Source organism: Hirundo rustica, chromosome Z, assembly GCF_015227805.2.
Source record: "Hirundo rustica isolate bHirRus1 chromosome Z, bHirRus1.pri.v3, whole genome shotgun sequence".
Taxonomy (NCBI): Eukaryota; Metazoa; Chordata; class Aves; order Passeriformes; family Hirundinidae; genus Hirundo; species Hirundo rustica.
This window is the reverse complement of record NC_053488.1, coordinates 55,919,941-55,943,099: the sequence shown is the minus strand read 5'-3', so window position 1 is coordinate 55,943,099 and position 23,159 is coordinate 55,919,941. Positions and strand designations below refer to the sequence as shown.

At 38.5% G+C, this 23,159-nt stretch overlaps 1 protein-coding gene across 2 annotated transcripts in view; it reads left to right on the top strand.

Annotated features, from left to right (window-relative positions):
• PCSK5 (proprotein convertase subtilisin/kexin type 5) overlaps positions 1-23,159 on the top strand; it is a 240,040-nt gene that overhangs the window by 22,260 nt on the left and 194,621 nt on the right. For both annotated transcript variants that reach the window (XM_040089345.1, XM_040089346.2), the window contains exon 2: positions 2,762-2,866. In XM_040089345.1, coding sequence (XP_039945279.1) covers positions 2,762-2,866 — 105 coding nt within the window. The remainder of the gene's footprint in view (positions 1-2,761; positions 2,867-23,159) is intronic.

Sequence of the window (23,159 nt, the reverse complement as noted above, 5' to 3'; positions counted from 1 at the left end):
TCTCAGCAGCTAGCACTTCAATCTTATTTGAGGCTACTGGAGAGTCTTGGAAATATCTAGAAACAAATTACATCCCTCTGTCTCAGGGAAGCATGCCATCACTTGCACTAAGCCTGGCACAAATTTCAGTGATTGTTATAAATGTAAAAAGAGTGAAGCAATAATCTGATACTACTGGACTGTTCTACAGGCTCTTAAAATCAGAATAAACTTTAGTTGCTGTAGTCAAAAGTAATGGAGTGGAACAGAGTGGAAGAGAATAGAATAGGATTTAATAGATTTGGAAGATACCTACAGTGGTCATCTAGTTGACAAATTCAGGGCTTACCAACAGTTACAGCACATTATTAAGGACATTGTCCAAATGCCTCATAAATACTGACAGGCTCGGGGCATTCACAACCTCCCCAGGAAGCCTGTTTGACTACCCTCTTGGTAAAGAAACACATTCTGAAGTTTAGTGTGAACCTCCTTTGATGCCATTCTGAACCATCCTGACACATCCCTGAACCCTAGCGGGAAGAGATCAGCACCTCCATCTCCTTGTCCCCTCCTCGGGAAGCTATAGAGAGCAATGAGGTTACTCCTCAGCCTACTATTCTCCTAGCCAAAGTGCTCAGTCCCACTTCACAAGCCATGCCTTCCAGTCTGTTTCCCAGCTTTGCTGACCTCCTCTGGATGCATTCAAGGAACTTCACATCTTTCTTAAATTGTGGAGCCCAGACCTGCACAGAGTACTCTAAATGAGGCTTGCCAAAGCGCAAGATAACCACCTCCTTTATGGTGGTCTGGCTGGTTATGCAGTATTTGAGGTACTCTAGCATGTAGTTTGGCCTCATGGCTGCCCAGATACCTGGCTGAGTGACACTTAGCTTAATGTCACCACAGCACCCACCCACCCAGCAGCTCTGCAGGGCTGCTCTCCAGCCACTTCACTCTCATTTTACATTTGTGCTTGGTGTTATTTAATCCCCAGTGCAGAATCCAGTAATTCAACTTTTAAATTTTTTTTTTTTAATCCCATTAGTCATAGCCTAATGCTTTGATTTATCCAGATGCATCTGCAAGGCCTTTAGTCTCTCAAGAGGGTCAACAGCACCTCTCAGTTTGGTATCATCAGCAAACATGCTAATGGAGCACTTAAATCCTATATCCAAATTATTGTTAAATATGTTGAACAGAAGTCAGCTTAGCATTGAGCCCCAAGGAACTGCACTGTTGACTGGCCACCACCCAGATGTAACCCAGGTCACTACAACTGAGCTCACCTGTGCTGTGGAGATCTGCCACTTGAGCTGGAATTGCCTTTCAGAGAGAAGGCATGAAAATTACTTTATTACTGATACACTTCCATTAGTCTTAGATAAAACAATTCCTATTTAATTTATGATAAACTAAATTGATTTAACTATATGTTTTGGTATTTTTCTTACACTACACTTCCCAAAATGTAGATATTGATTAACCACCCACACAGACTGGCATTGGTATCCGAGATCCAGTTTTCCCTGTTAGGCAAATTCATTTAAATTGTTGCTGTTTTCTATTAATAAATATTTTATTTGTAGTCTACTTTCATATTTTCTCAAGATTTTTTGTTTTCTAATACCCTAAATATTCTTGGAAATTTGAGGGACTTATTTCCAGTTCTCTTCAAGTCTCTACTGCTGAGCTCTCAAGTTTCCTGCATGTGTGTTCTTATGGATGCAAATTAAGAAATCTGAGGGATTTTTTAAAGTGAAAGTTTTCAAGTTTTGCTCCAACCTCTTTGGTGATATCATTCAGCTCTATTTGGAAAACCAAGCCTATTTCATGAGGTCACTTTGAGTTTTAACTTGAAATGACACTATGCTCAATTGTTCCACTTTTGCTCATCATTGAGGAACTTGAAGCTCTTATCTTAAAATATTTGCAGTGCACTGGTAGGTCAAATTCCAAATAAGGTGCAGAGGCATTCTCCCAAAGACAAGGAGACTGAATGCTAGTTTGTAGGTGAGTGAATCTGAAGTTTCAAGTTAAAAATGAAAAATGAAAGCAGACATATTGATGACTTTGGAAAGGAAGATTTTTTTTTTCAAATTGTGAAGGCCATCTCACTTCACTGTATATATTCCTGTTGTGTACTGAAGGGATGAGTAAGAAGCATTTTTATTACACCATTGTGAAATTTGGAATTTTGCATGAATTGATTTTGTACCTCAAATGAGTTATTATCCTATGAAGTTACTATTTCCATCTTTCTTTCCTCTACTTTTTTGCTATCATTTGACAGAACAGGAAAACTATTCTTGCTGTATAGTTTGATGCTGTGAATGTCCTTTTTATAATTTAATTATATAAATAACCAAGGCTAGTTGGTTTCTAGTTGTGTTTTACTGTACATTTCCTTAAGCAAGCTAGATGGAATGCTTTTTGATAACCTTATAGCCATTTAATAATTTTTATACTTGCTGTCTGACAGTTTGGATATAGATTGATATAGAATTACCTAAAGTATTGCATATAAATTAAACGTTAAAAAGGTAGATACAGCCAGACTAAGCAGCTCAGTTATAATCTTTGGTTATGCAGTTACTGCCTCAAGGATACTTCATCTACTTCATATCATATGTCCTTCTTTTGAAAAATGATCAGTGGGTTCAAGTAACATTTCATCACAGAGGAAATTGCATAATTTATAGGCTTTCCAAAATGAAAACCAGGAAACCAGTTTCATTAAATTAAGTCTTCCACTCCTTTTTTTTCTTTTTTGCTCTTACAGATTGGAACATTGAAGGACTACTACCACTTTTACCATAGTAAAACAATTAAAAGGTCAGTTCTCTCAAGTAGAGGTACCCACAGCTTCATTTCAATGGAACCAAAGGTAAGAAAATCCATGCATGTGTCTGAGGAAAAATCCTTTGCATTTTTTATATGAAATACTATACCAGAGGACATTCACCTGAATGGCATATAGCATTACAAGAATTACCCTATCTGTTTTTCTAAGGTTCTACTTCTCATTAAAACAAAGTGAAGAAGATACCATGCTATTAAGTCTGTGCTATTCTTGGAACATAAGGTCCACCATTATTCCTGGATGAGTACTTGAATTTTAATAATACACTAACTACTGTGCTATGCTTCTCTGCAAAACCACACACATAAGATTTATGTCTGCAGATGCCTTCTGTGAAATGACCAGCTTTAAAAATAAAAATGGGCAATGCGGGATGGTACAGTGTTCAGAGGAAAGTTTCTCTTGCTTCTTTTCTTGTCTTCTTCTGGACTTGGTCTGTGAGGGCTTAGAAAGAGTACTGTTTTCTGTGATCCTTTTGGTAGTTTCACTCATCCTAATTTTAAGATCTGTGTGAAAAATTGTGCTATTTCTTTGTAGCATACACTATAATAGGTAATTGTCAACACAATTTAATTACTGGTTTATCGCTAATTGTAATATCCTCTTGTGTCCTACCTACAACACACTTTTGTTTGAATTCTTTCATTTCAATGATTAGTAGCTTCTTCACTGACTGCAGAATTGGATTGCCTCTGATTTTCTTTTAGAAAAATGTGTGGTGAAGATCCCATTAGCTTCTTTCACGCAACGCAGTCTTGCCAACAAGCCCGTGGGCCTCTGGTGTGGTAATAACAGAGTAAAGCTTTTTAAAAATTATTTAATGATGAATGTTGTCTGTGAAGGATTTGTCAGGTTTTACTTAACACATCATTTATGAGAAGTAAAAGTTACTGGTGAAAGAGTTTGAACACTGTACAAATTGAGCATGATATAGGGATACTTCTGCCATCTGGAAAACTGTGTTTAGGTCTGAAGTTCCTCTTGAGGATGGGACAAGACTAGGAATGTACACAAAAAACCTGTATTCAGTCCTCTGTTGATAAGGCTGAACTTCGTAACCCTCTGAGAGCACTAGCAGCTCTGGTGAGCCGTGTATTCTGGGGGTTAGTATAAAAGCGATCAGAGCCTGAGTCTCTGTTCCCGTGGTTACTGAGACCCACCATTCAAACAATAAGCACCGCATGTAGGATAGGCAAAAATGCAAAAGGAAGTGAGTTTTCATGTCTGCATCACTCTGTGCTCTTTCCACATGCACAGAGGTGGAGCGATTAACACACAAATGCACAAATTTGCATTCATGTACCACCATAAACTGTGGTGTTACACTCAGCTTTCACGTACCTCATCTGCACCTCTGGCAGGCAGTCCAGACTGCTTTGGCCAGAATAGTGAGAGACCCTAAGGCAGAACACAGCAGAAAATCAAAATTATCATATATTTATTATGCTGTTTAGGTCTTGTCTCCAGTCTGTGCTGCTGCTGGTATGGAATTTCTAAATTTCTGAACCATTGTTACATATCACTTCAATATTGAGAAGCTCTAGTGAGGGTTGTGCAGGGTACCCAACCCTGTTAATGATTCTGTATCCAAGAGAAGCTCATGATCTAATACCTAGATCTGGCAAGAAGTGTTTTTATGATTCACTTTGTGGCTGTTTCACTGAACCTGGGGAATTCTTATTGTGGCTGCAGACATGTCAATAAATGGGCAGGTGTTTGTAGCATAAAAGACCATGTTGTCCTCAGTGTGTATAACATTTAATGACTATTAATAGAGACTGGCAATTTAATTACTCTATAAGATGGTTCTTTTAAAACAAAAGGTTTAATATTAAATATGGCACATTGCATTGCTGTGAGAATTTAAAAGGACCATATCCTACTATATTTATGAGTGAAATAGTATCTAATGCCAATTTTTGCTGCAGATTAGTCAGTGCGGGAGAAAGAAATACTGAGGTTTGTTTACTTCCCAAATAATTTAATGGTGATTAACTTAATGCTGAAAAAGTTCTCCCAGTTACATGTACATGGGATTAACCTGTTCTGTGTTGCTTCAGGCATGGATCACTAATTTGCTCCTTTACAAAATTTTAGAGGATGGAATTCTGATTGAGTGGCAATTTGTTATGTAAATAGCCTGCATATAACGGAAGAAATTTTGAAATTTGGTAATTATGAATTTTTTTCACGGATTGTGTTTGATTTCGTTGTGTGAATGCACAATGAAAGATGTAGAACTAATAGAAAATCTTGTTATTGTGGATTTGAATTAATGAATTGCTTTGAAAATCTTTTGTTTGATTTTCTTCTTCTGGAAAAGCCTCTTGACACTGATAAAAACAATATGAATAAATGCAACAGGGAACATAATAACTGGCTGTGGCACTTAGTGCTGTGGTCTAGTTGACAAGATCAGGATTGACAAAAGGTTGGACTTGATGATCTTTGAGGTGTTGTCATCCTTTTGTGATTCTACAATAAACTATAAGATGTGGATTGCACATTTTGACATTTTCCCCAGCATTAGCCTGTATTAACCTCATATCATCTGTATTTAGATGAAAATATAAACGATACGCAGTATAACATAGTTTTGTCAATTGTCTTCCACATCTTTATTTCTAGCAATGCTACATGTTGTCATTTAGTGAAGAAAAAGGTGAAACAATTTTAAGAAGAGATGCACAAGAAAGGCTGTTATTTCCTTAACACAGATTCTAACGGGGAAAATTTGAAACGTGGCTTTATTTGCATTATCTTTCTCGGCCACTGAATAGTTATGTGGTGTTTTGCATGTCCTAATGGGAAAACATAGAAGTGGGAAAAGTCTGTGTATTTAAAGCAGAGATCAAAGCTAACTGAATGAAATCTGTTTACAGGGGTTTCTGGTCTCCCCAGCAGATGTGCTGTTTGTGGCTGGTCTTTGGTAGGGGTCAATGAGACCACCACACCACGAATAAAGAGCTTTCTTTAGCTTCAGACTTTACTCTGCAAAGTTATTTTGGTGATACTACAATGCATGAGAGTAGGTGCAAAAAAGTGGGAAGATGTACAGAATGAGTCCATAGTTGAAAGATATCATGAAGCTCTAATTCAACTATTAAATAGTTGAGTGTATTGATGGTAGACCATCTGTTGAAACCAGATTATTACAGCATTTCCAAGGCTGAGAAGAAAGAGCTGAGGTATGCCTCTGGGTTTGCTGCAGTGGTGAAATGAAGAGTCACAAAGTGGGAAACATTGCAAGCAAAGATTTAAACTGCAGTCTGAAGGCCAGACTTTTCATCAATAAAAATGATAAAGGAAATCAGGTGGAGCTTTTCTATTAGTAAGGAGGTTATAATTCCAATGAAATTTGAAAGTTGAAGTGTCTGTGCATGACATGTAAATTAAATGGACAGCACAGCTAGAAAAACTCTATTCTGAACTGTTACATAAAATGAAGAGTTCTTAGTGAAGAGCTATGATAATAAAATTTGTGGCTTATATGGTAATAAACATTAAACTTTGGAAAATTAGTGTTTCTTTATCAATCTCTACTAATATGGGATCTCATATTTTTCTAATGTTAATGAATTCCATGTAGGTTTATTTGGGGTTTGAATCCTGTTTGACAAGTCATAGAAACATAAAGATTACATAAGATAGAAATATTTACAGTTTCATTGAAATAAGAAGTAAGGCTACCTTTACTTAAGGAACATACTCTACTTGAGCACAATTTTGCAGTAGTGCCATGACTTTGTCAACTCTACTCCAGGATCAGAATACTTAGGAAAACATTACTCCAGACACTTATATTTTATGCAGCCTGCTCTAACCACACACAGAGTGTAGCAGTGTGAGAGGAGAAAGTCTTATCTTTGCCATATCAAGATGAACAGAACTCATGGTATCAGCATTTAAAATGCTGGCAAGCATATCGTTGATGACACTAAATTATACGGGCTGTTTTCAGAGGATAGGAAAGAAATGCCCAAAGCCTGTCCTTATTACTGGTAGGACAATTATGTTCATGAGAGGGCAAAGGAGAATAGAATTGTAGTAGCTGTGAGTAACCTGGGGCTTTTAAAACCAGCACCATGGACCTAAAGCTTAGAGAAATTAGATGAGAATGTTATTATGGGTAAGGTGGTATTTAGTTGTTAAACCTTAGTGAACAAAAGGATTTTGTTAGACATATAGGATAACACAACAGTTAAACAGTGGGACCAGGTAAGTTACTGATGACTGCATCGTTAGCCATAAAATGTACAAGCACATAAGGACCAAGAATCTATAAGATGCTACTTGGTTGCAAAATAATAGGAACTGTCATGCTGTTTTCATGTTCAGGGTTTGACTGGAGGTTTAAGTTAGTTCTTAAATAATTCAGTATTTACTGCTGCGGTCCCTTTAATTAATTACCTGAAAAAGCTTTTACATGAGCAATCCTTACATCTTGAACTTAATAAAAATCATGAATAAGTTTTGCTATTTTCAAGGAGCCTGTTATTCAATGAGTTAGAACATGAACTGAATCAAAATGAATGAGAGGGAATAGCAATATTTCTCTATGTCACCTGCCTCTGGAGTATTAATTAGTTTTGTGTAAATATAAGCAAATAGTCCTACAACTTCTATTTTTTTTTTCAGGCCTTTTTGAAATATGAAGTTGCTGTTCACTGATAAAGAATTCTCGCAGATCCTGCTGGCATTAGTGTTATTCTAACTGTTCATTGCGCTGTAAATTTTGTACAATTTGGTTGGTATTTTGTTTGCTTAACAGTAATTGAAACCTGTACTTATAAGGGCAAATTAGTTTTAGTTTAAACTATATTCATCAGCAGCAGAAATCCCTGGGAAATACATGTTTCCTTAGCAGGAATCAAGAATATATTTTGCATGATGGGGCTGCATCACACTTATTTTCATTCATCACTCAGTGATGATTGTTCAGCAGTTCAGAATGCACCTGCTAGAATAAAAACGGAGACAAATCCCAGTGAGTATAGCAATAAAGTAGCAATATTTTGTATCAGGTTTTTCCCTTACCACAGAATTCTATAATAGTTCAAGTTAGATGATACTTTTTGAAAGTCCTCTAGTCCAATCTGCCTGCAATTAGCATGTACATCTTCAACTGGATCAAGTTGCTCAGAGCTTTGTTTGTCCTGACCTTGAATGTTTCCAGGGATGGGGCACCTACCTGTCCACTCTAGACAACTTGGTCCAGGGTTTTACCACTCTCATTGTAAACACTTTCTTCTGAATCAACCTCCTTTCAGTTTGAAACCATTTCTCCTTGTCCTGTAGCAACAAGACCTGCTCAAAAGTTTGCCCCCATCTTATTTGTCCCCTACACATACTGAAAAGCCTCAATATGGTCTTCCTGAAGCCTTCTCCAGGACAAACAACCTCAACTCTGAGCCTTTCCAAATAGAAAAGGTACTTCAGCCCACTAACCATTTTGTGGCCCTTCTCTGGACTCACTCCAACAAATCTTCCTGTACCGAGGACCCCAGAGTTAGATGCAGCACTCCAGGTGGTTCTGCACTAACCCAATACCTTCAGTGCCCTACCCTTTTTATCAAGTTTTCGCAACATCACAGAAACCCAGTGTTAGATCACAATCCTGTGTTTCTTTCTCAAAAAGAACCCTAGTCAAAATCTTGACCCTTCTCCTTGCCATCCTGAGGTTTTTCAGGTTCCTTGCTCATCTCTTTACTATCATAAGAAAATAATGCTATGAAAATAGTTTAAGAATATAATCCTGCAAAATAATGTTTTCATTTTTTCTGGTGGGTGGGAGAGCAGGATTTAATTCCTCATTTGCTGCATTAATTAGGAAGTGAGCCAGTTAAAACCCCTCAACTAATCTCCAATTCTTTTGCAAAAGTTTACAATGAGATTGTCATTGCCAAGGAGTTCTGTAAAATGACTTAGCAAGTGAAAAATTGGAATCTAATCTTTCTTTGTAATGTACTTGATACTAGGTATATTGAGGGAACAAAACTCCTTTGAGGCAGATGCCAACAACTGATGAAATTATGACGAAATTATGTGAAATCATGATGAAAGGGAAATTTAAGTATAGATAACTGAATACAGAAATATATTTCAAGAAAAACTTCCATATTCCCCAACAGTGAATATTTTCTTTTTCTAAAATTATATTACACTGAATTCCTACTGGTCATTTTTCTGCTTCTAGTAGAAAACATCAAAAGGTAGTTCCAGTTGGAAGCTTCAATAACTATTTTTTGTTTCTTTAACTACTGTTGGGGGTTAAGTTTTCCTATAGATTTTTTCCCCCCCATAAGTTGCTAAGAGACTAAATACTGATGCTTAAAGGGTACTTGACCCACGAAAAAGAAGTGGCAGGGCAGTAGATCACTTAGTTTTGGAGGGAGGGAAAGGTTCAGGGGCTCCAGGACTGAGGGTGGTTTCTTCTGCTCTCGGTTTCGGAGAGGACGGTTGGGCGATGGCTAGCTGCGTGAGGAGTCCACTGTTAACGGAGTGTCCAGTCCTGGGAATTCTACCACAATCCATCATCTGGCGGGGTGCCCAGGAATTCAGAGTTCCTCGCCCACCCTGCTGGAGCTGAGCCAGCTCTGCCCAGCCATCGTGGCTTCTTCAGCACTGCTCACTTTGCTGAGACACACCCCCACCCCCCATTTGCCTGCCAGGACACCCCCCTGCCTGCTGGTGTTAGGAAAATTAAACCACGAACACCAGAGGTTTATGTCCAAAAAGGAGACAGAGGAGTCCTTTTACTTTATTCGAATAAAGGAAGAGGCCATGGTGCATTTCCCCTGGGGTCTCTCAGATTTTCGGAGGACGCAGCCTCCTTTTTATCCTAATTTCCTGGCCGCATTTCCCTCTCTCTTTCCCCATTGGCTGAAGTACTTGAGGTACTCTAATTTTAAATTCTTATGGGATTTATGGGTTTTCCCCATTGTTGCTTTCATCTTTCAATATTCAATTTCATCTACAAACAACCCTATGGTTTGTTTGTAAAGGCAAGTATCTTCTTTTCCATTCATCAATAGCAATCAACAGAATCTTTCCCATTGTTTTTCTTATCTCTCAGTGCTAGTTTTATCTACCAGCAGACCCAGGGCTTGTTTGTAAAGGCAAATCTCGTCATTCCTCTCACTGGGGACCCTCGCCGTTCATCCACCAGCCCAGGAGTTTCCACCATTCCAGCTTGGTGCTCTCGGGGTCCCAAGAGATCAGACTGCCCTGTGTGAAACAAAGCCCCTCAAGGTTCCTGGTTCTGTTTATTATTAATGCTGTAGTTGTTGTTGTTGTTTGCCTTGTTATACTTACTAGTAAAGAACTGTTATTCCTTTCCCCATAGCTCAGACTGAAAAGCCCCTTTAATCTTCTAAATTATAATAACTTGGAGGGAAGGGATTGGAATTCCCCATTCCTAGAGAGGCCCCACCCCTCCCTAGCAGATACCTGTCTTTCAAACCAAGACAACTACAAACAGCAAATCAGCTATTAATTAGACTATTAACCCTTTTGTTCTTCAGAAATACTGTCTCATTAGTGTTACAATTAACTTCGTTAAATGTTTCTACCTATTGTAAATAAATTAAGAGAAATTTCCATGATGTGACAAAATTTGCTGATTGAAGAACAGATGCTTCCTCATGTAGAAGCAATGGATTTGGCCAGTAGAGTAAAAAGGGAAGGCCATATACATTCATGTGATACTGGCTTTTCAGTTTTAGATTATAGTCATCCAAGGGTCATTCTTACACTGGTTTTGTATTCTCCACAGAATGAACACTATTCCCTGTGCAGAAAAGGAACACCAAAATTTAGGTTGCTCTTCTTCACAACGAATTGTTGGACCAGGTGTCAGATATCCCATTCCAGGACTCTGCAGTCTTTAGGGATTTTGGTAGAGCTGCTATTGTGGTCTCTAGGCTTCATGGTCAATGAGAAAGATGCTGTCTGACTCTAAAGTGGCAGGCGAGGACTCAGTAATCTCTCACAGAAGTCACTAAAACTTTCTGGATTGGGAGTATTGGAAATTATGCAGATTTCATTTGTCCCTTTGACTTATGATGTATTTGGAGCCACCTTGTTTTACAGAGGCAAAAGCAAAAGACCCCACATATATGCAATGACCTGGGCCTTTGCAAGGGGGGCAAATTAAATTCTCAAGCTATTAAGAGAAGAAAAAATACACAAATATTCTCTTCTGAATTTTGCAGACCAGCCTATCTGTTGAACATGGTAAGTCTCAAAGATTTAAAAACACTGGCTGGATTGTAGCGGGATTTTAGCTTAGAAGTGTTTAAACCATGGGGGATTTTTCTTTTGAGAAATCATGTGCTTTGACCTCCCTGGACTTGGTTAATCTGGGGCTTGAGGCAATAGGACTTGGCTTTTGTTTTGTAGAGTGTGTTCTGCTTTTAAAATTCATTCTAGGAAACATGTAGAGCAGAGGTTAGGATCAGTGACAGTATTTTCAACTAGTAGCTAGATCTTGTTACAGAAAGTTGTTTAGGAACCTTCAAAAATATATAGAAATGTTCTTTAGGAATAATTGAGGGGGAAATTCCCTTCAGGGGATACTTTTGCTTTGTAGGTAACAAATATTTCTGAATATTTACACAATGTTACATTCACATAGTAAGGTGAAGATTCTATATGTAACATCCCTCTTAAATTTCTAGGGTTTGAGGGCAAAGTAGGGAAAAAAGTTTTGTACTTTTCCCTTCACTGTAACTAGAGGAATCTCAACATATTTACATTTAAATGTAGGGTTTATGCGTGATAATAGTTACAATTTTTTGTGCACATTGCTGGAGCTGCAGTGCTAATTTAATGGATGAATTCAGAAAAATATCTTACTAGACCTAACTGCATTTAGCATTTGTTATCTTATTTTACAAAACAAAAGTACTTAAGATACAGATAATTAGTTATCAATACTTCTTTTGGTTCCTTCCATATATTCTATAAGCATTAAAACGGTCTGGGAACTCATAAAGGCAAAGTTCTCTGTACATTAATGAAATAACAAAAAAAAAAAAGGAGGAAAAAAACTTCATCCATCCGTTGCTTCATTGAAGGACATGTTAGCATCACAATCATGGAGTTAAAGTTTGGAGAAGTTGAGCAGCATGCACTCCAGTATGGTGCAGCACACTATGAGAGTCTTCAGCTAGCAGCTGATTTGAGCAGGGACTAGCAGAAGTTGCAGATGCTTTTGTTGAGAGTGCAAAAGGTATATGTAGCCTGCAGAATAGCTAACTTAATTAGACATCATTGAGTTGCGTCTTGGTTTTGGTTGGAAGGGACCTTTAAAATCACCACGTTCCAGCTCCAGTTTAGATCTTTCTAAAGTCTCTCCATTCAGTAAGAAGATTTTCTCCGTACTCCTCTGTCAGAATGTTTTCTTGCTTAATGGCACATCTGTCTGGTTTGCTCTCCCTATGCAAGCTGGGAATGCTCATCCTCACTCAGAGTGAGACCACTAATGGAGGGGCCTACAGTGTGTGTGAAGGCAGATCACACAGACTTGTGCAGCCTTATTTTGTAACTGCAAATGCTATTTGAAAACAAACACATGAACAAGAAACACAAGGAAAATCCATTTGGAGCCTAAAATGGACAAGGATCTTATGTTCTTCACACAATTCAGAAAGCACGAAAGGATTTTGCTTGGCCTTAATGATGGCAAAAGCACTTTAGGTAAACATACGTGTGAGAAATTTAAAGCCTTAAGATGACAATTTCATGATAGCAATTATAAACATTTAAAAGCAGAGGGTTATAAAGAAAATATATTCACAATCCTTAGTCCTTAGATGCTAGTAGGTGTTAATATTTGAATTTCTTTATGGTTCTAGTAAAGTAGTACTTGCTTCTATGTTTTTTAGCAGCAAAGTGCATTTATAGGTGAAAAATGATAGGACAACTAAATGGTTTTTGAAAAACCAAGGAGAGTTATGCCTCTAATTTTTAATCTGTATTCTAAGAGCTTGATAGCAAAGAGAACAGCTCTGACAGCTGCAGTGGTCTTGTGTTTCACGAAATGTGCTTAAGTTGTTGAAGTCAGTTTTCATTGACAGTGTTAAGATAGCAAATTGATGGTTTAGCTACTGGGCTGTAAAATTGCTGGATGTCTGAAAGTGTCAGAAGAGGAGGAACTGAAGATACCCTAGACCATAGAAAGATGCAGCTTTCTGGAAGCAGCTGATTCTGCAAAGCCAAATGCCAAAATACCAGCAGAGAGAGGGGTAGAAATTGAAAAAAACCACATTTTGGAAAGGCACATCTCAGAACTAACTGTATAGAAATGTAACAGAACATTTTCTCCACACCACTTCCTGAGGAGATCCTCTAATGTTGATGATATTGGTTGTATTGCAGGATATTTATAGAAAAATGAATTAAAGTTCTTTTTTTCTCCCTCTTGCACTTGGAAAACATTCTGGCAGCTGTCATCATCAAGATGGCCACAGCACTCAAGAGTGCTTCTTTAAAAACTTCAGAGGGCTCCAAGCTTCAGTACCTTGTCATCTAAAAGGCTTTCATACCTTTTCTATGTTGCAGTCCCATGAGTAGCTCCACACAGCTCTGGCTCTTTCTCTCCTTCTTTTACCTTCCTTCTGCATTGCCAGCTCACTCCTTCCTGTCCCTCGCACAACCGCCTGTTCCTCCTCGCAGCAAACTCCAAGCCTTGCCAGCAAACTCCAACTGACTGCTGCACCAGCTAATTCTCTTTTATCACACCCATAGCTGTGAGGGCAAGGCTGCTCCCACTCTTTGATAATTAACACAGCTGCAAGGTATGGGGGGCAAGATTGCCTTTAGCACTACCTCTATCTGTCTTCCCCCAGGCAGCAATGTATGCTCCTGACATAATAAATTAAGATTTTTATGTATTTGTCTTCCTGCTTCTGGCAGGCATGACCATCATGTTTAATTCCAGTGGTTGTCTCACCCAACTATTCTGAATAGTGGACAGCAAAAAATCATGAGACACATAGATAATTTGTCATATTTGGGATTATTAACAGGTGGTTGAAGGCAGGAAAAGGGAGCTGTAAAGACATCCCTCCCCAAAACAAAGCAAAAGAATCTTCCCAGTACCCATTTTTTGTGATCCTTTCTTTCAGGATCATTTTGAAAAGCCAATATCACTGAAAAGCCACTGATCATCCTTGGCTGATCTGTTTTACTCTTAGTAGATCGCCACCAGCTTTAATGATTCAGAGGAGGTGCCAGGCAGCTGTGTCCTGTTTGCAGCTGTGCTGCTTGAATATGTGCAGCCTTCATCATACAATTTTGCTCCTTCCTGCTTCTGACTCCCCAGCTGCAAAAGGTGGACAAGGCTGGCAGCTGAATAAGAATTTCTGTAAGTGGCAAATGCTCACCAAGTGCTATGTACTTTATTCTGTGGAATTGTATGTCTCTTGGTGTCAACACATTGTATGAATCTAAGCAACATTTTAGTAGAATAAAACACTTATTCCAAATCCATATAATCCACTTAAAGCAGTTGTGTCCATTGGTGTGGTGACTATCACTTACGTAACTTTTGTTTAACCTACATTACTGTTTGATATTTTTCCCATAAAAAAAAGAATATATATATATATATATGTGTGTGTGTGTGTGTGTGTATATATATTTTGAGGGAGAGTAAATGCTGGCACTCTCATGGGTGCCGAAGTTATATATAAATACCTATAAAGGCCAGAATACTGGTTTAATTTTACTTTTGTAAAGGATGCAGATTGAAAATTTCTTTTTAAGTAGCTTTACTAAACTGAGACTCAATTAACTGTTTCATCTGTAGCTGTTATAAGAATTTTGTGTTTATACATACATATATGCACACGCACACACATTGTATTTATATATATACTTTGTGTTCTATATATAACAACTTTGTGTTACAACAACTTTGTATATTGAACCCAAAATTTCTGGATTCTTCAGGTTTTTTGACTTCCAGGCTATTCCTAAAAAACTAGTTCTCAAGAATACAAATGCCAGTAGACTCATAGTCTGTGAGATCAAAAGAAAATATTGTGATCATCCAGTCAAACCATCTTTTATTATCTGTCATAGGGCATCAGAATTAATTTCTACTTGATACAGAGTGTAGGTTTTAAAAGTTTTCAATTTAATTAAAAATCTGTCAGCAGTACAAAGTATCCAGAAGTTTTAAAAACATTCTGGTTTTGCTTTGTGTGCAATTATTTAACTTCAACTTTCAGACATTTCACATTCCTTTAACTATTTGTGAGTCTGAAGAAGAATACTGTACAGCAGTCTGGTGACCTGCATATGTGTTTGGACACTGTGATGTAAAAAAACTCTCTTCTCAGCCAAGAAGAAATCGAATACCACTTCCTTGTGGATCTGTTTTTCTCTTCATCATATTTGGGCTTCTTTCCTGGGTCCTTGCTATATTAAGACACTTCCCCTGACTTGCATGAAGGGAACTAACAGTGATATTTGCAGCCCTGATCAGTGCAGATGTTTGGTAAACTTGCTTGTCATTTTTTTAGCCCAATTACACTCTGAAGAATGTAGTCTGAAGAAGGTATTTGGATAATTGTTGCCATTGTGAGAGACTGAGATATCTCTTTCAACTTTCCCACCATTCTGGCAAATAGTGTAAATACAGTGAGGTGATTTTTAAGCTGTTGTCTGAGGCTACTATATGTTTGTTTATGCACTAAAATCCAGTTTTGCATTTCAGCCCTTCCTGTCAGCAGGCAAAGGAACTGAATGAATGATTAGAGATAAAATAATAGTAGTAATAGGAAGATTTATGAAAACCATTGCAGTTTTTGGAGCTTCTGAAATGTCTTCCCTGATGAGAGCAGACATCTTCTGTAGCACATCTGAGAATCAAAACAAAACTAAAGTTTGTATATTTCAGAAGATACATGTTTGTACATTTGAGGTTTATCTTGGCTAGAAGAAAATTGTATTATTACTACAGAAAGTATTCCTAGACTGTAATCATATGAAAAAAAAATCACATTTATATTAGACCATTTAAAGTCTTTTTATCCCAGTGGAAGACAGTGTAGAAATAGTCATAGAGATTGCTTTCTAATTAAATAAACATAGGTGAAAGAAATTTTGTGAAGACTGTAGAGACCACTTTGCAACCCTATAAGTCATGTGATTGGAGACCAAAAGCTCTAGTAAATGCAATTTAAAAATCTATCCCATAAATGATAGCCATGGGAAAAAAAAGCTTTATTTTCTTTTTCTCAGTTTATAATATGACAAGTGTTGTGAATGATGAATCCATAACAGAGTGACTGTTGTGAACACACTTTAATTGCTAGAATGTGTACAGGGGCCATCCTAAAGGGCCAAAACAGCGATGTTACCCTTGGTTCAGCTGGGGCTTTAAAATAAGTGAAAGTAACCAGCAGGTTTGCTAATCAAGCATCACTCTAGCCTTTTTGTTATCTGATATGCAGAAGTTGAGAGATATGGCCTCATTGGAAGTGCTGTCAACATTTTGTGAGGTGTGCAGCTGAAAAAACATTTTTTTGTCCTCCTGACTGTAGGAAAAGAAACTTCATTCCTTTTACATTTGCCCGAGAGTCATACTGCAATATTTTCTTGGGCTGGCCACATGTCTTTCACAGGTAGTATTTGGCAGTTTGATGGTGATAATGATGCTTAAGAGAGGCAGTAACCAATTTTTTAATAGCAGTGAACTTCAGTGACAATTGTAAGAATGAGCTTCAGGGCAGAAGAAGGCAGCTGGTTCCAAAGGTATCTGCTAACAGTTGTCCTCTATTGACTTGAAATGATAGATCAGATACAAACAAAGTGTCCGTGAAACAGTGGTGTTCCCCAATGCTCAGTGTTGGGATCAGCCCTGTTTAGTACCTTCGTTGATAGCCTGGACTATCAACTAAGGGGATCAAGTACACCCTCAGCAAGTTCACAGATGACACCAAGCTGGGTAGGAGTGTTGATCTGCTGAAGAATAGGAGGATTCTGCAGAGGGATTTATACAGCTGAATCACTCAATAGATTGAGGCCAATTGTATGAGATTCAGTAAGGTAAAGTGCTGGGTCCTGCCCTTGGGTCACAACAACCCAATGCAGCACTACGGGCTGGGGAGGAGTGGTTGGAAGGCTGCCTGGTGGGAAGAGATCTGGAGTTGCTGGTTGACAGTGGGTGAACATCAGTCAGCAGTGTGCCCTTGGTGGCTGAGAATGCCAATGGCATCCTTGGCTTTTTTCAGGAACAGTGTGGTCAGCAGGATCAGGGAAATAACTGGTGAGGCCATACCCAAATCTTGTGTTCTGTTCTGGGTCCTTCACTTTTGTAGAGATGCTGAGGTGCTGGAGCAAGTCCTGAGATGGGCAATGAAGCTAGTGAGGGCTCTAGAGAGTAGATCGTATGAGGAGCAGCGGAGGGAGGTTGGGTTCTTTACCCTGGGGAAAAGCAGACTAGAGAAGATCTTACTGTTCTCTATAACTGTGTGTAAGGAGGATGTAGGAAGCTGAGAGTTGGGCTTTTCTCACAGGTAGCAAATAACAGGGTGAGAGGAAATGGTCTCAAGTTATGCCAGGGGAGGTTTAGATTACATATTTGTCCTAGGGTAACTTTATGATGCTTAAATCCCCAGTCGTCTGTTCTGTTTGTGCTGTATATTGTGTTCTATTCCTTTTAAACTGGGTTTGAGAGTGAAGCAGGGAAAGAAGTGCTGAGTTTGTTTTGAGAAAAACTGCTTGACTCCTCTGCATTCTTCTCCAGACTGTGTGTTCGGGTGAGACAGCAGGACAGAAATATTTTTTTTTGCTTTTAGTTAGTTTTAGCTAGCTAAGGCAGAGAAATTTCCTGGACTTTTTTTTTTTTTTTTTTTTTTTTTTTTTTTTTTTTTTTTTTTCCCCCCTCCTTTTTCTTGGGACTGTTTAAACCTGCTCCTGACTGAAAAACACAGAGGGGCACTGGGAGCTCAGCACCTGGGGCCCACCAGCGCCTGGACCTCCAGAGGGACGGATAAGACTGGGAAGAGCTGAGCTTACCCATGGCAAGGACTTTCATTTCAGAGCAACGAAAGGTTTTATTGTTTCATATTATTCATTCTTTATGCTTGTGGGCACTTTGTTTCTTAAATAAATAGTTTTTTCCACTTTTCTCCAAGGAGGTTCTTTCCCAGTCTGGTTGCAGGGGGTGGGGCCATTTGGGCTTGCTCCCCAAAGAGACCCTATTTGGAGGGTTTCTCCCAGATTTGCCCTAAACCAGAACAATATTAAAAAAAAAGACCAACAAAAATATACATATATACACACACACACACACACACACATACACACACACACACACACACATATACATATACACACACACAAACACACACACACACACACACACACACACACACATATATATATATATATATATATATATATATATATATATATGGTTTATAAAGTATGGAAACAGCCCAGGGAAGTAGAGTCACCATCCCTGAAGATGTTCATAACCCCTGTGGATATGGTACTAAAGAGTATCACTTGATGTTGAACACGATGTTAGTGTGTCATTGTGGACCTCGTGTTAGAGATAGAAATGAAACAAGATACTTCAAAGTTTCAGCGGCAAAAGCCATACCTTAGTGTTACAGCCTATTTTTATACGTCTTTCTAATTCATCATGTTTAATTCTAATTGGTTAGTAACTTTCTTTCCACTCAATTAATTGGTTAGAAGGTGCTTTTGTTTATACGTGCTAAGGCTCTATCTTTGCACAGGTGTTTACATTTTTTTCTTTGTGGATTCTCATGGGATAGACTTTATTTTTCACAGATGCAAACTGCCTTCTTACTGGAATACGTATGCAAACTCATGATTCTTTCTCATGGAAACTTAACAGGCTAGCTGTTAGTTCAGCTGAAATAGCAATAAGGCCTGATTTTACAAGGCGTTACTCTTATAAGGTTTTACCTATATGCAACAATAGTGCTGGGTTGATGGACTTGATGATTTCAAGGGTCTCTATTCTAAATAAGAGCAATAATTGAGTCATGCTACAAAGGCATCTGAAATGCCAAGGATCTAGGGAAATGTGGTGCTGTAAAATATGTCACTGATACTTCCGTAAAGTGTAAAACTCAACAAAATTCTTAAACCCAAAGCTTAGTATAAGCACTTTGGCTCAATTCTGAATTTTAAATACCACTTCTAAGTATATACTGTTTATACAGGGTCATCTTGGGGAAAAAATACTTTATCCTTTTCTTATGATTAAAGATAGACAGGCACAGTCAAATAAACCCAAATGGGATCAAGTTTTACTGTGGTTTAAAGTACTCCAATCAGAAAATGCCTCAATTTGATATTTAGTATATGTTCTATGACTCAAATTTTCCATGTCAGACTTACATGAAAAATTTCCTTGTTGACAAAGCAACATTTAGCAAAAGTGCTGGAAATAGGCTGAGTTATTTGTGATACTTTCTTAGATTCTGTTAAGGGTGTTTTGGTCAGTGAAGAGTCTACTCAGGAGATGTATTTACTCTATATTTACTGGATATATACCAGTATTTACTATATTGGTAGTCCAGTATACGACTGATGGATGTTACTTATCGCTAATCATGGAATACTTTTACTATTTTACAAATTCTCAGTGGATTTTCTAAATTGCAGTTGAAACCATGGGAAACTCTTGACTGAATCAACACTTTTGGAATTACACTGGTATTTTTGACATTTTAATTTAACCCTGTGGTAGAGATTTGTCTTTCTAAGATGTCATTAAATGAGCTAAGGCCATCCTAAAGTAGCATGTAATAAATTTTCCAAGCCAAATTCAGTAAATCGAAATTTAGAATTTTATTTTGAGACTTAAACACAGTCTCCGGTAGCCACAATTAAAAGGGACAGTGTCGAATCCCGGGATTTCGGCACTGGGTGAACACGGTAACTGACTCTGCCAGCCTGTTACCCGCTCTGTTCACAAACTGGGTCCCCATACTGCGGATTATTATACAGTCCTCCGCTGAGAGCCGGCTGAGACCGTGAGACTCTTGCCTCGCGGTAGCTTCATTAGATATTCATGTTCGGGTCCGGGGTCCCCTGAATAGCTCCTCAAAAGCAGAACAATGTCCTGATTGCTGCGTCCAGAGAAGGTTTGGAAATGTTAACACCGGGCCGGAAAAGGTAAGATATCGATCTGATGTAATCATAAGATCATCAGGGCCCCCATCTCCCTTTTCCGTGCTTTTGTGCCGTTTCTAAAACGATTCCCGGCAGGAATTCCTCGTGTCCCTCCGTGTAGTTTTCATCTCAGTTAACCCTGTACACACCTTTGAGTTTACTGATCTTAAACCAAACTTAAAGTGGATCAATGTTACATGGTACGTTATTACATTCTGCGGTGAATGAATTACATATCATTACTTAAAACGAATTAACTTTAGGACATATATCACATAGCACATGCAGATGTCTGAAGTAGTTGCATGATTTATGACATGAGTTGAAGGATTAACCTAAGGAAGGAAAAAAATCATATCAGAAATTTCTACAGTTTTTAAAAATATATATAGTAATTGCTACAGTAATACAGACATGAAATCTAAGATAGTTCAGCTGCCAGATGTTAGATTCCAAAGCTAATGAAGTTTAGAGAGCTCAGAGTTTTATCCTCTAGTGGACACTGCATCAGCCTTTTGGTTTATTAAGAATATGTAATTTTAGGCCTAAGATAGATGAAGTTCTGCCATAAAAGTTTATGTTCGGAGTGACAGTGTGATAGATATTTTGTGATAAATTTGTGTTCTATATGTTATAAACTATAAACTGTATTACAAGCAGAGGGTTTCCACCAAGATGTGAAAACCCTCCTGTTTGCCAAGACTGATTTGCAAATGTAGAGACTCCAGACAATAGCAGGGTGAAGCCCAGATTAGCAACCAAAAGGAATGGCCAAACAGGAGATGTCCCATCCATCAAGGAAGAGCCACCTGCCTCCTCTAGATACCAATCTAGAAGAGGAAGACCCAGAAATGTCACCATCAGCATCCCCCAACTTTGGTAACATGGGATCTAGGTTGTCTCCTTTATTGTGGCTATTTCAGATTGTTAGTATTTTTAAAATGGCAAAATAAAATTACTTTATATTAAATTGTCTACTGATTTGTTCATAACAATAGTAACACTAATCCTTCAGCTGTATTGAAATTCAAGATGATTATGTTGTCCCGAGACTAGGTATTTTTAGGTACTAACATTGTCGTCAATGGTCTAAGCAGAGCTTTAGGTACTGTACCAAGCTGACCCATCAATTAGAGGTCTCTTAAAATTGTGTTCAAAATTGTGAGCTTGTAGCTCCTGATTGGTTCCAAGGTGATGTGTATGACCTGTGGCTAAAAATTATAAACTACGTTGTATAAATGTAGGAGTTGCTTTTAAGCTCACGCTGTAAAGTCTTTTCCTCACTGTTCCAAGGCTGTTATTTTAGAAACAGACCAGAACATCCAAGCTGGTTAGGCCACTTCAGATCTGTGAAAGGGAAAAATCCCGAAATGCTTTAGATGCTTGCTCTTTGTGTCTGACATCTGGGGCTGGTCCTGCTGGAAGCCACTGGCCAGGAGTCCAGACTCCCTGAAATTTGTTCTCAGCTCTCCCACAAAGCTGCTGTGTGATTTCAATCCTGTAATTTTGAACTGCTTTATGGTCAGCTGTGGTACAACACACAAGAAGGGCGGAGGCTGGGTAGTGGCTGTAGTCACGTTCACTCATCAGTTACTGCAGTTGTGACTGTGAGTAGAAAACATGTCAAGACTTCCCCAAGGAGAGAAAATGTATGTCCTTTTGCCTTTGATTGTTCACTGGTTTTCCAGTCATACAGAGATCCTGGCCAGCAACAGGTATGCTGAGCTTGTCCTGAATTTCAGTGTGATGCTTTTGCCCTTCCCAGCAGCTGTGGCTGCTATTAAACTGCCTCGGGAGAGAGCCTGTCTTCCTTCATCACTAGCCAGGCTGTCCCCTTTTCTCTTCACAATTTATTCCTCTACAGTCTTTTTCGTAAAGGAAGAAGACTTCTTTGCCACAATGTTTTAGGCTGATATATATGGATTTATGTGAAGCTGTAGGGGTGGGAAGGCTACAAGGGAAAGGCAAAGACACTTCAGTTACATTAAAATGCATAGCTGTGGATTCTTGTACCTCATGGATGTGGAGGTATGGCTATACTACTACAATTGATCACAATTATATAGCAAAGCAGATAAAAAACACTTAAGTCATACCAGAACTGACTGGCTTCTCTGTGGCTGTGAGGTGGAAAAATGTGCATTGAATTTCAGCGTTGGTCCACGGGAGACACTGCAGTAACTTGGCCTGCTGTTGTGCAAGATGTGTTTCTTTGGCTTAAGTGGTAATTTCAAGGATTATCTGCTGTCTTTTTCCTTCTGCTTTTCTGGTTTCTGCTCAGCCTGTGTTAACGTCTGTTTCTTGTTTTATCTTGCCTTTTTTTGAGAATGTGTAGCATAATTATGACAACTGCTTTGATTGTGGAGTGTCTTTGACACTTGGTGAAGAAACACTTTCTTAATCAGCCAGAATGCATCACATAGCACTGCTGGAATCAATAACATTTTATCCAACTTTAGACCCCTACATTTGTGAAATGGTATCTGCAATAATTTTCCGTGGTCTTGACCTATATCAACATTTACTTTACCAACTGTCTTCACCTATTTTTATGGTGAAAAGTGTCTGTTGCTATTGTGAGTCAAAGAATAATAGGTTAATAAAATAGCTGGGGTTTTAATTATGATAAAAAAATGTTACACAAAATTCTTCTTAAGATGAGAAGTCCAATTTTGGGGGCGGGGGGTGTCTCACTTTTGTGACTGCACATATTTAGCAAGAGGTGTGTCAATAGTCTTCACTATCTCTCCTGCATTCCTGAGTAATGGCTTGGTTCTCTTCCTCACTAACCTGGGTATGGCCCTTGGATGTTAATATGTCCTCCTCACTGTAACCCTAAATCATTGACCTTTTGGTTTCATTACAAGGTGAAATGCAAAAACGGAATGTTGTCAAACTTACGTACAGCTAGTAGCACAGAAAACTTCATGACAAGACAGCTAAGATGCTTACTTGTTTTGTTAGAAACATAGAATCATAGAGTCATTTGGTTTGGAAAAGCCATAGATCATCTGGTTCCAATTCTCCTGCTATAGGCTGAGACACCTTCCACTAGACCAGGCTGATCAAAGCCCAATCCAGCGTAGCCTTCAACACTTCCATGGATGGGGGCATCCACAGCTTCTCTGGGCAACCTGTTCAGTGCCTCACC